The sequence below is a fragment of the Herpailurus yagouaroundi genome, unplaced genomic scaffold (genome assembly GCF_014898765.1).
Source record: "Herpailurus yagouaroundi ecotype Mexico unplaced genomic scaffold, PumYag 192, whole genome shotgun sequence".
Taxonomy (NCBI): Eukaryota; Metazoa; Chordata; class Mammalia; order Carnivora; family Felidae; genus Herpailurus; species Herpailurus yagouaroundi.
In genome coordinates this window covers 2,229,937-2,242,728 of record NW_024412423.1, presented here as the reverse complement: position 1 = coordinate 2,242,728, position 12,792 = coordinate 2,229,937, and the positions used below count along the sequence as shown (strand labels likewise).

General features: G+C 45.2%; 1 protein-coding gene across 1 annotated transcript in view; it reads right to left on the bottom strand.

The window, feature by feature from the left end:
- The window catches only part of PHYKPL (5-phosphohydroxy-L-lysine phospho-lyase), a 39,154-nt gene that overhangs the window by 20,793 nt on the left and 5,569 nt on the right, over positions 1–12,792 (bottom strand). Inside the window, exons 3-7 of the mRNA XM_040444244.1 lie at positions 12,204–12,278; positions 11,538–11,625; positions 11,344–11,460; positions 9,914–9,996; positions 9,443–9,668 (exon numbers count right to left, since the gene is read on the bottom strand). Coding sequence (XP_040300178.1) covers positions 9,443–9,668; positions 9,914–9,996; positions 11,344–11,460; positions 11,538–11,625; positions 12,204–12,278 — 589 coding nt within the window. The remainder of the gene's footprint in view (positions 1–9,442; positions 9,669–9,913; positions 9,997–11,343; positions 11,461–11,537; positions 11,626–12,203; positions 12,279–12,792) is intronic.

Below are 12,792 nucleotides of genomic sequence, written 5' to 3'. Positions count from 1 at the left end.
GGGAGGGAGGAGAGGGTGGGTGATGGGTATTGAGGAGGGCACCTTTTGGGATGAGCACTGGGTGTTGTATGGAAACCAATTTGACAATAAATTTCATATATAAATAAAAATAAATAAATAAATAAAATAAAAAAATAAAAAATATGTTTTAAATATTTTAAATAAACAAGTGGGGGAGGGGCAGAGAGAAGGGGACAGAGAATCTGAAGCGAGCTCTGCATTGACAGCAGTGAGCCTGATGTGGGGCTTGAACTCCCAAATTGTGAGATCATGACCTGAGCTGAAGTTGGATGCTCAACCAACTGAGCTACCCAGGTGCCCCAAGGATAAAAATAATCTTCAGCAAATGGTGTTGAGTCAACAAGATATCCACATGCAAAAGAGTCAAGTTACCCCTACCTCATACCATATGCAAAATATTAGCTCAAAATAAACCAATGACCTAAATGTAAGAGCTAAAATCATAAAATTCTTAGAAGAAAGCAAAGGTGTAAATCTTCATGACCTTTGATTCATCAGTGGTTTGTGAGATATGACTCGAAGGCACTCACAAGCAAAAAAATAATAAATTGGACTCCCTCAAAATTAAAAACTCTGTGCTTCAGAGGAGACTACCAAGAAGGTGAAAAACAAGTCAGAAATGGGGGAAAATATTTCCAAATTATCTATCTGATAAGGATCTAGCACCTAGGATATGTATCTAATTCTTAGGGTGCTGGGTGGATCAGTAGGTTGAGCATCCAACTTCAAAAAATTTTTTTAAAATGTTTATTTATGTTTGAGAGAGAACGTGAGTGGGGGAGGGGCAGTGAGAGAGGGAGACACAGGATCCAAAGCAGGATCCAGGCTCTGAGCTGTCAGCATAGAGACTGACACGGGGCTCGAACTCACAAACTACGGGATCATGACCTAAGCCAAAGATGGATGCTGAACTGATGAGCCATCCAGGCACCCTGAGGATCCAACTCTTGATTTCAGCTCAGGTCACGATCCCAGGGTCATGGTATTGAGCCCTGCATCAGGCTCTGCACTGAGCATGGACCTTGCTTAAGATATTCTCTCTCTCTCTCTCTCTCTCTCTCTCTCTCTCTCTCTCTCTCTCTCTTCCTCTGCCCGTCTCACCCAGTTATGCATGCTCTAAAATAAAAACTTTTAAAAAATTAAAGATTCTTACAACTCAGCAAAAAGAGATAAGTAACCCAATTAAAAAAATGGGCAAAAGACAATGAGTAGACATTTCCTTAAGAATATATATAAATGGTCAATTAACTATATAAAAGATGCTCAGCATCACTAGCCATGAGGGAAATGCAAACCACAATGAAGTACTATTTCACACTCACTAGGATGGCTATCATAAAAGACAGAAAAGAACAATTCTGGAGAGGATATGGAGAAATTGGAACCCCTATACATTGTGGGCGGGCATGTAAAGTGGTACAGCTGCTTGGACAAAGTCTGTCGTTTCTCAAAAAGTTAAACCTAGGGTTGCCATACGATCCAGCAAGTCTACTCACAGGTTCCTACTCAGTAGAACTGAATATATATGTCCAAACAAACATATGTGCACACATGTTCACTGCAGCATTATTCATAAGAGCCAAGAAGGGGAAATGTTGATTAACGGAAGAATGGAAGAATGCAATGTGGCATTATTCATACAACAGAATTATTATTCATCCACAAAAGAGAATGAAGTACTGATTCATGCTATTAACATGGATGAACCTTGAAAATATTATTCTGTGTGACAGAAGTCAGACACAAGAGGCCACATGTGTGATTTCATTTATATGAAATCCATTTATAAGAACAGACATATCCATTGAGATAGAAAGGACAGCGACTGCCAGGACTTACAGAAGGAAGGCAACAGGGAGTGGCTGCTAAGGGGTATGGGCCTGCTTTCTGGGTGATGGGAATGTTCCAGAATTAAGACAGTACTGATGGTGGTACAACTTGGTGAGTACACTAAAAACCACTGAATTTTTATTTAAAGTTTGTTTATTTAAGTCATCTCGACACCCCACATGGGGCTCAAACCCACAACCCTGAGATCAAGAGTTGCATATTCCACCAACTGAGCCAGCCAGATACCCCCTAGCTAAAATATTTAAATATAAGGCCCTGATAAAAAGTATTCTTAGGCACACAAGATCGCAGAAGTTCTGCAATATAAAAGCTTACACTGAAAATGATTTGAGATGGAATACTTTTAATACAGATACTATTAAAAGAGAAAAGCATGATAAACTGAAATTATAAATGAAGATGTTAGCAAAAGGCCTAAATATACCAATAATTACATTAAATTTAAATTGTCTTAAGTAATCACTTTTAAAGTAAAATATTAACAAGTTTACACCAAAAACCCCCAAATTCTAGATATATATTCAATAAAAGAAACACATCTAAAGCTGACTGAAAGGTGGACTCATAGCAGATAAAATGTGATTTAAGACCCAACATCATTATTAGGAATGGAAAAGATTACTCTTTGTGATAAAGATTCAGTTCCTGGAAAATTGACTGCTGTCTTACACCATACACAAAAATTAACTCAAAATGGATTAAAGATTTGAATATAAGACCTGAAACCATAAAACTCTGAGAAGAAAACATACCTGATAAGTTCCTTGACACCAGTCTTGGCAATTTTCTGGATTTAACACCAAAAGCAAAGGCAACAAAATAAACGAGTGGGACTACATCAGACTAAAAAGCATCCGCACAGCGGAGGAAACCATCAACAAAATGAAAAGGCAACTGACCAAATGGGAGAAAATATTTGCAAATTATGTATTTGATAAGGAGCTAATAGTCAAAATATATACAGAATACACACAACTCAATAGCCAAAAAACAAACAATATGATTAAAAAATGGGCATTAAAAGATCTGAACAGACATTTTCCCAAGAGGACACACAGATGGCCAACAGGTACACAAAGAGGTGCCCAAAATCACCAGTCATCAGGGGAATGTAAATCAAAACTGTGGTATTACCTTGTACCTGGGAGAATGGCTATTACCAAGAAGATAAGAAATAGCAAATGTTGGTGAGGATGTGGAGAAAAGGGGACCTTTGTGTACTGTTGGTGGGAATGCAAATAGGGGGAGCCACTATGGAAAACCGAACAGAAGTTCCTCAAAAATTAAAACTAGAATGATCAGGGGCACCTGGGTGTCTGAGTCAGTTGAGCCTCTGACTTCCGCTCAGGTGGCGATCTCGTGGTTTATGAGTTAGAGCCCCACATCAGGCTTGCTGCTGTCAGCCTGTCAGTGCAGAGCCCATTTCGGGTCCTCTGTCCCCCTCTCTCTGCCCCTCCCCTGCTTGCACTCTCCCCCAAATGAATAAATATTTAAAAAAAAAAAAAAAAAAAAAAAAAAAAAAAAAAAAGAACTACCATATGATCCAGCAATTCCACTTCTGGGTATTTATCCAAGGGAAACATAAACACTATCTCAGAGATATCTGCACCCCACCATGTTTCTTGCAGCACAATTTTCAATAGCTAAGACAGAGAAGGAATCTCGGGGCGCCTGGGTGGCGCAGTTGGTTAAGCGTCCGACTTCAGCCAGGTCACGATCTCGCGGTCCGTGGGTTCGAGCCCCGCGTCGGGCTCTGGGCTGATGGCTCAGAGCCTGGAGCCTGTTTCCGATTCTGTGTCTCCCTCTCTCTCTGCCCCTCCCCCGTTCATGCTGTGTCTCTCTCTGTCCCAAAAATAAATAAATGTTGAAAAAAAAAATTAAAAAAAAAAAAAAAAGACAGAGAAGGAATCTAAATGTCCATTCATGGTTGAATGGATACAGAAAATGTGGTATATATTCACAATGGAATATTATCCCACCATAAAAAAAAGAAGGAAATCTTGCCATTTGTGACAACATACCCTGTACCTTGAGGACATTATGCTAAGTGACATAAGTCAGACAGAGAAAGACAAATAATATATCTCACTTATTTGTGGAATCAAAACTAAAAGCAAAAAACAAACCCAAGATGGAACACTTAGATACAGAGAACATATTGGTAGTTGCCAGAGGTGAGAGGGTGGGGTATGGGCAAAATTAGTGAAGTTGGTCTAAAGTTACAAACTTCCAATTACAAAATAAGTAAGTTCTGGGGGCATAATGTACAGAATGGTTACCATAGTTAACAATACTCTGCTGTGTTTTTGAAAAACCTAGAGCTGAATATTGCAGTGGTCCTCACTTTAAATTTAATTAATTAATTAATTAATTTTTCTGAGAGAGTGAGCATGTAAGTGCACGTGAGCAGGGGAGGGAGAGAGAAGGAGAAAGAGAATCCCCAGCAGGCTTCATGCTCAGCATGGAGCCCAATGTGGGGTTCAATCTCACAACTGTAAGATCATGACTTGAGCAGAAATCAAGAGTCAGAGGCTTAACCAACTGAACCACCCAGGTGCCTCAGCCCTCACATTGTAGAACTTAGAATCCCTTTACACTCTCAAAAATTATTGAGGAACCCAAAGAGCTTCTGTTTATATGGGTTATATCTATTAATATTTACTGGATAGAAATTAAAACCTGGAAATCTGAATAATTAATGTTAAGAAAATTAGTGTTAAATTAATTTTTGTTAGGGGCACCTAGGTGGCTTAGTCAGTTAAGCGTCCGACTTTGGCACAGGTCATGATCTCAGGGTTTGTGGGTTTGGGCCCCTCATTGGGCTCTGTTATGACAGCTTGGAGCCTGGAGCCTGCTTCAGATTCTGTGTTCCCTCTCTCTGCCCCTCCCCTCCTTGCACTTTTCTCTCTCTCTCTCAAAAAAAAAAAAAAAAAAAAAAAAAACCCAAAAAACCCAAAAACATTAAAAAAGAGATGAAAGGAAAATCTATACCAAATATCATCCTTGATGGACAAGTATTATAAATATTCCTATAAACCGGACAAGTATGCCCACTGTCACCATTGGTTGTCAACTATGTATTGGAAGTCTCACCCAGTATAATCAAACAACTGCCATTTTTTTGAGAGGATATGATTTTTTACATAGGAACAAAGAAGAAAAGGTCTGCCTATAAATTACTAGAAGTGATAGAACAGTTTAGCAAGAGAATGGATAAAAAAATTAATATACAAAAGTCCATATTTTATACAGCAGCAGCAAAGAGTATACAGATAAAGAGAGGTCATCTTTTATGATAGAAAGTTTCAAATATCTAGGAATAAATTTAATAATGTGTAAGATCTCTGTGGGGGAATTTGTAAAACATGGAGAGGTATGCCATGTTCATGGGTAGCAAGATTCAATAATATACATCAATTTTTGTTTCAAATTCATCTACAGATTCAAGTGATTTCCCTATCAAAATTCCAACAGGGTTTTTCCTGTATAAAGATAACTTTAAAATAAAACATCAGTGAAATAGCAAAGGGCCAGGATGGCCAGAACACTTCTGAAGAAGGAAAAAACAGGTCAGAGGAGAACTTTTCTTCCAGACATACAGCTCATTAAGAAGTTCTAGTAATAAGGCAATGTGGTAGAGCAACAGATAGACAAACTGACTAGAAGAACAGAAAGAAGAACCTGGAAACACACCTGTGTGCATATGAACTCTGGTTACGTAATGCAGGTAGCATGTCCGATCAGCGGGGGAACAAAGGAAGCTAAAAACATGTTATTCACATTCACAGAGATGAAATGTGATTCCTGTTTCACACCATGTACAAAAATCACCTCCAGGTGGACTAAGGGCTTATATGTCAAAACAAAATGTTAAGATACCTAACAGAAACTGTAGATGAATACCTTGTAGACTTTAGCAGTAGGGAGAGATTTCTGAAATGAGACACAAAAAGAATTATTAAAGGAAAGACTGATGTAGTCCATGCTAAAATTAAAAACTGTGGTTCAACAAAAAATATGTAAAAGAAGTAAAAGGCAAGTTATAAATGGGATGAACATATTCACAACCTACACAATTGACAAAAGACCAGTATCAAGAATACGTGTGTGTGTGCCCCTGTGTACACACACACACACAAATGCATATATACACATACACAAATGCATATACACAGGCACACAAAACTCCTGCAAATAAGTAAGAAAAGCTCTAGTAACTCAATCAAAAATCGGGCAAAAGAAAAAACAGGCATTTTGCAGAAAAGGAAACACATGGCCAATAAACATACAAAGATATCCAAAATCTATAAAGAACTAATATAACTCAACACTCAAAAAACAAATAATGCAATTAAAAAATGGGCAGAAGACACTAACGGAAATTTCTCCAAAGAAGACATCCAGATGGCCAACAGACACATGAACAGATGTTTACTGTCACTTAACACCAGGGAAATGCAAATCAAAACTACAATCAGATATCACCTCACACCTGTCAGAACGCTAAAGTCAACAACACAAGAAACAACAGGTGTTGGTGAGGATGTTGAGAAAAAGGCACCCTTGTGCACTGTTGGGAATGCAAACTGGTGCAGCCACAGTATGGAGTTTGCTCAAAAGGTTAAAAAGAGAACTGCCTTATGATCCAGCGATGGCACTACTGAGTATTTACCCAAAGAATATTAAGAACACTAATTCAAAGGGTTACATGTACCCTATGTTTATAGCAGCATTATCTACAATAACCAAGATATAGAAGCAGCCCAAGTGTCTATCGACTGATGAACGGATAAGGAAGATGTGGTATATATAAACAATGGAATGTTATTCAGCCATAAAAAGGAATGAAATCTCACCGTTTACAACAACATGGATGGAGCTAGAAAATACAATGCTAAGCGAAATAAGTCACAAAGACAAATACCATATGACTATGACTTCACTCCTATGTGGATTTTAAGAAACAAAACAGACAAGCAAAGGGGGAAAAAAGGGAGAGAGAGAAACAAACCAAGAAACAGACTCTTAACTAAAGAGAACAAACTGAAGGTTATCAGAGGGGAGGTGGGTGGGGGGTGGGGGAAATAGGTGATGGGGATTAAGGAGCACACTTGTCACGATGGGTGTCACATTGAGTGTTGTATGGAAGCACTGAATCACTATATTGTACCCTTAAAACTAACATTATACTGTATGTTAACTAGAATTTAAATAAAAACTTAAAACAAAAACATATGAAGAGATGTTTCACGTAATTTGAAACCAGGGGATGGCGTATCAAGAACACTCCCTGACATGAGGGGCTACCATTTTAACCCTACTTGCCCGGCAAATGTTAAAAGGCATTTGAGAGGAAGTAGACCCACAGAATCTCTTACCCGCCGCAGGCAGGATGCTAACTTGTGACCTACTGTGGAAAACAGATGTCATCATCTGTTAAAATGGAGGTGAACACAGACCCCCACGACCTAGCAATTACACTTGTAGGGTCTATTCCTAAGACAGACTCTTGCACATGTACAACAGAAACTTATAAAAGTTATTTATAGAAGCAAAAAACATGGGGACAACCCCAGAGCACATCAAGAGGAATGGACAAATAAGCCAGGGCCCATTCATATGGTGGGGACAGTATAATGCAGTCAAAACAAACTTCAAGGGTGCCTGGGTGGCTCAGTCGGTTAAGCGTCTGACTCTTGGTTTCAGCTCAGGTCATGATCTCAGGTTTCATAAGTTCAAGCTTTGAGTTGGGCTCTGTGCTGACAGTATGGAGCCTGCTTGGGATTCTCTCTCAACCCCTCTCTCTGTGTCCCTCCCCCCCCCCCCCCCGGAATGTCTCTGTCTCTCTCAAAGTAAACACATACCCTTAAAGCAACAACAAACTTCAGTGACAAGCAATGTGGACAATTCTTAGTGACTTAATGTTAGGTGAAAAAAACAAATCTCCAAAGACAACACACAGCATGATACACGTTTTATAAGGTTAAAAAAACAACCAGAATAAATAATGAACGTGGTGATGGTTACCGGGGTGGCAGAGGCAATGAGATGGGACTGGGGAGCAACCATACAGGTAGATGCAGGTTACTGTCCAGGTCCTAACTTTCATTTGGAATAATGGCTTCTTGGATGCTTATTACATAAACAAAAGTACCTGGATAGCTGGCTAATGAAGAGAGGACCGTGCAGGGACAGAGGATGAGTCTTCATGAACCACGGTTTGTATGATCTAACTATGGGCACTTCAGGTTAAGCCAAAGAAATAAAAACCCAGATCTGTCTTTCAGCCCTCACAACACACTCCTTCCTGCTCCCAGGGCTGCTCCTCCCTGTTCCCCCAGACGCCCCCCTCACAGGACACCCCTTCTCCGCCCTCCCTCCCACATCCCTCGTCCCTTGTGCTGTCCCCGAATGCAAGCTGTCCACACCTCCAAGGTCAGGTGTCTACAGGTCTGGTCCAGGGCAGGAGCTCTATCTGCGTGTCTCCTGGGCACAAAGTGACGATTTACCAAACCATCAGCCCTCACCCTTAACGACCTCTGCCAACTTTTGCCCACCTTGCCCAATCCTGACATGTTTCAGCCCCAATTTGAACTGGCTCTTTTTTGAGAAGTCATAGTGAGTTCTTCCCTCGACGCTGTCCCTGCCCATGTCCTCCCTGTGGCCTGTGCCCAGACTTGGGTCTTCCTGTCTTAGACAAGATCCTTCTGGATCCGTTTCCCCACCTCTGGTTCTTTCTCTACACTGATCACCAGAGATCCTTCTCGAGTGTATTTCAGACCTCATCTGTCCCCAGTTAAAACCCTTCCATGGCTCGTCATGGCTCGTCACTGACATCAGGATGGGTCCTGACTCCTCAGCTCTGAGGAAGCCCCTGCTGATGACCGTGCTCCCCTCACCCCCTGCATGTTCTCTCAGTGCCGCTGAACTTAGGGAAAGCTCTCCAGCCTCCCCACCCCACCCCACCCAAGGACAGGGAGCCATGCCCTCCTCAAAGCTCCAACTGGAATGTTAACTCTGCTCCCAGACCACTAGTCACCCAGACAGGTGGAGCTCCTCACACATCTGCATCAGCTCAGGCACAGGGCCTGACACCCAGCAGGGAGAGAGGGCCTCTTGTATTCATTCTGCATACTTTACAAGGCACCGTCTCTTGAGACAGCTTTTAGATTGATGCGAGTTTTTAAAAGGTGTGTGGGGCACCTGGGTGGCTCAGTTGGTTGAGCGTCAGACTTTGGCTCAGGTCATGATCTTACTGATCTCGGTTTGTGGGTTTGAGCCCCACAACAGGCTCTGTGCTGACAGCATGGAGCCTGCTTGGGACTCTGTCTCCCCCTCTCTCTGCCCCTCCTCTGCTCAAGCTCTCTCTCTCAAAAATAAAGAAACATTAAAAAAAAAAATTAAGGTTGTGTATATTTTTCCCTCTGACCTACAGTAACCCCCAAGGACAGCATCTTAGAAATCTGTGCACTGGGCACAGTGCTAGGCCTGTGGCCTTTGCTCTTTAAGGACCACCAGGGTGAGGCCCGCAGGACACACGGTGCTCCCTTGCCCTGGAGCCTTCACTCACCGTGTTGAAGTATTCGACGCCGGTGGCTTCAAATGCCCTTGCCACAGCTTGGGTTGTGGCCACACAGGCTACGGGGTGGCCATTGCCGATGGACTTGCCCATGGTGACAATGTCAGGGACGAAGTCTTCTCCTTGCAGTTGGAAGGCCCAGAAATGCTGGCCCACTCGGCCAAAGCCCACTTGAATCTCGTCTGCGACAAAGACCCCTCCGGCCCTGTGGATGTGCCTGTGGCAGAGGACAGATGGCTGACTGGGTCTGCGATAAGGAGGATCAGACCAGGAGCTCGGGGGTCTTGGACCCTGAACCCTGGCTCTGCCAGCACTAAGGTGGGGGCCTTAGGCAGGTGGCTGGCTTTCTCAGAGCCACCATTTCTTCTCAAAGTTCTGGCCAAGAGGCCAAGCTGAGGCTGGAATTTTTGAACAAAGGTCGGGAAACCCCATTATTACAGCCCTGCCATCTCAGCTACTCACTCTGCCACTTCCTGGAAGAAGCCGGCAGGGGGGATGATCTGTCCTCCCACGCTGGGCAGAGACTCTGCAAAGAACGCTGCAATCTGTGGACGAGACAGGATGCTGGGGATACCACTGTGGAGGCACTGAGTGGCAGGCGGAGCATGTCCTGCCAATGCTGGCTCAGCGCTGGCTCCAAGCAGGACCAGTCACCAGCGTGGCTGTGTGGCCATTTCGGGCTCCAGGTCACATCTGGCCTGTGACCGGGTTTGCTCTGGGGCCGCAAACCAACTCTTACTGCATGGAGTTCTCCAGACCCTTTGTACGCAGCAGGTCCCAGGTTTCTCCCCATCGGACTGTTCCTTCCCTGCTCCTCCCTGGTGACTCCTATCACCCCCACCGAGGGAAACTCAGCTCCCAGCCCTGATCCAGCCTCTTCCTTCATCCAGTCAGCACGGCCTCTGCCTCTCCAGTGTCTGTGCGCACGCTCAGCCCCTCCACCTGGACACACCTGCCTCCTGGCATATCTGTCACTTTCTGCCTTGGCCTCCTGCAGATGCCACCTGGTGGGATGCCTCTGGCAGTCCATCCTCCATCGGCCACCAGGGTGAGCCTCAGCTCAGTCGCCAAACTCATCACTGTCCTGTGTAAAGCACTTCCGTGACCCCATTTCTTACAGCTGTGACCTCCAAGCTATGTTTAGTCTTAGAGCTGCTTCAGAGGCTACCACCCAGATGAAGGAAGGACTGATGGGGTAGGAAACAGTCTCTTTTCTGCTTTTATGTAAGTGCAGGCAAAGCATCTGAAATGCACACGCCGAGCTCCCCTGATCTGGTCCTGCCAGGCTTTCTGGCTTCATAGCCTGCTGCTCTTTGCTGTGTGTCCTGTGTTCAGCTGTCACTGCTGCAGCAAGACTTTCCGGAGAGCCCTCCCACCAACAGCTAACTCCGTCCAGCGGTCCCCGTGGCCACTGCTCTCCCAGTGCACACCCATCTCTCCCGTCTCTGCCCCTGAACTCCACGGCCACTACAACACGGGGGCAGGGCCTCCTCACGGCCTCAGGCTGGCCCCATTCAAACGCACCTCTGGTCTTACTGCTCTCTGGCCTCCAGCCCTCCTGCACTGCCCTTGTAGGCCTACGTTCTGCCTGCTTCTCTAAGCTCATTTCCTGCCAGCTCGGCCAGGCCCCACGGTGATGTCTGCCTGGGTTGCCCCATGCCCCCTGAGTGCTAACCCCTCTGCACGGAACCGTCCAGCCAGGGGCCTCTGGACTCCGGTAACACCCAGCACGTACCTTTATCTAGACTGTCTGCTGAGCAGCTAACCCCCTCCCCAACTAGATTCCTAATGGGGGGGCCCAGTTCCAGTTTCTCCCAGGGTCCCCGGTATCTAGGACTGGGTTGAAATGCCAGCCGCTGTTCGATTCACGGGACCTGTGCAGACACAGTTACCTTCCTGCCCTTTTCCTGTACGCTGTTCACCACGCGTTCCACCTCGCTGGCATAGGCCCCAGCCGGATTGGGGTGGTCCTCCCGGTAAAGACCCCGGTAGGTGTCTGGGAGAGGTGCCTGTGGGAGTGACAGCGCCGTGTCATCCAGGCTGGGGGGGTGAGCACCGACCTGTTGCCCACTTGGGCAGTGCATACCACATGGACCCACTCCTTCTGGCCATCCAGGTCTCGGAACTTGTAGGGGCTGATGTCAATCAGGGAGCTCAGGTGACCGTGATAAGCACTGAGGAGAAGAACGGAGGGGGCTCAGGAACGAGTACTCCATGGCCCAGTCCCGACCAATGTCCATCCACCTCAGGAGACACAGGGAAGACCAACCTTTCCAACACAGCCCCCGACTCCTGGGGCTGGGAACCAGCACGGGCCTTGGAGCCGGTAAGACTTCCCATATGACCGCTTACTAGCTAGAATGGTGGCTAATCGGTTAACCTCTCTGGGTTCAGTTCTGTCTGCTGAGAAGTGGGGGGCGGGGGGGTTCTCCTTCAGAACTGTCATTAATGCTCTAGCCCTGGGCCTGGGCCTGGGCCTGGTGCACAGCAGATACTCAATACCATCAGGGCTGTTTTAATACCAAACTGTGGGACCCATTCTCACCACCTTACAAAGCATTTTCTGCTGCCAGAAGAGAGGCCCTGGGGGAAAGAGCCCCCTGGTGTATGTAGGGGTGTCTCTATGGCCGGGTCTTCATGTTTCCCTCCAGTAGCCCAGGCCCCTCCTCATCTTCCCGCCCAAGGCATTCTAGCTGGAGCCTCAGTGATCCCCAGTAAGTGGTGGGCCCAGGCTTCTGGAAATGGCACTTACTGGTCTAACACCACCACGTCCCAATGTCCCGTGTACTGGCGGGCCAGCCTCAGGGCCAGGTCATTGGCTTCTGACCTATGAAAGAAAACGTGGGCCCCGCTCAGACTGCTGTCCAAGGGCTTTCCTCCTGGATACCTGCTTCCTACAGGGAAGTCCAGAGGGAAAGAAAAGCCCTGCCAGCAGCAAGAAGATTCTCAGGACACCATTTGTGACTCATCTGAGTTCATTCACTCAATCAACATTTTATCAAATGTGCTAGGAGCTGGGGTGGGGGCTGGAAATAGTAAGGAAAATAGGTCCTGGCTCTTCTGGAGCTTTCTACATTCTAGTAGGTATCATGCAAGCAAAATAAACAAAGAATGATCATAAGCACCCCAAGAGAACCACATAGGGCCTCAATTGTGTCCCCCCAAATTCTTATGATGAAGCCCTAACCCCTACCACCTAAGAATGTGACTATTTAACATAAATTTATATGAATTAACATTTATTTATTTTTGAGAGACAGAGACAGAGTGAAAGTAGGAGAGGGGCAGAAAGCTGGGGGGGGGGGGGGGAGACATAGAATCTGAAGCAGGCTCCAGGCTCT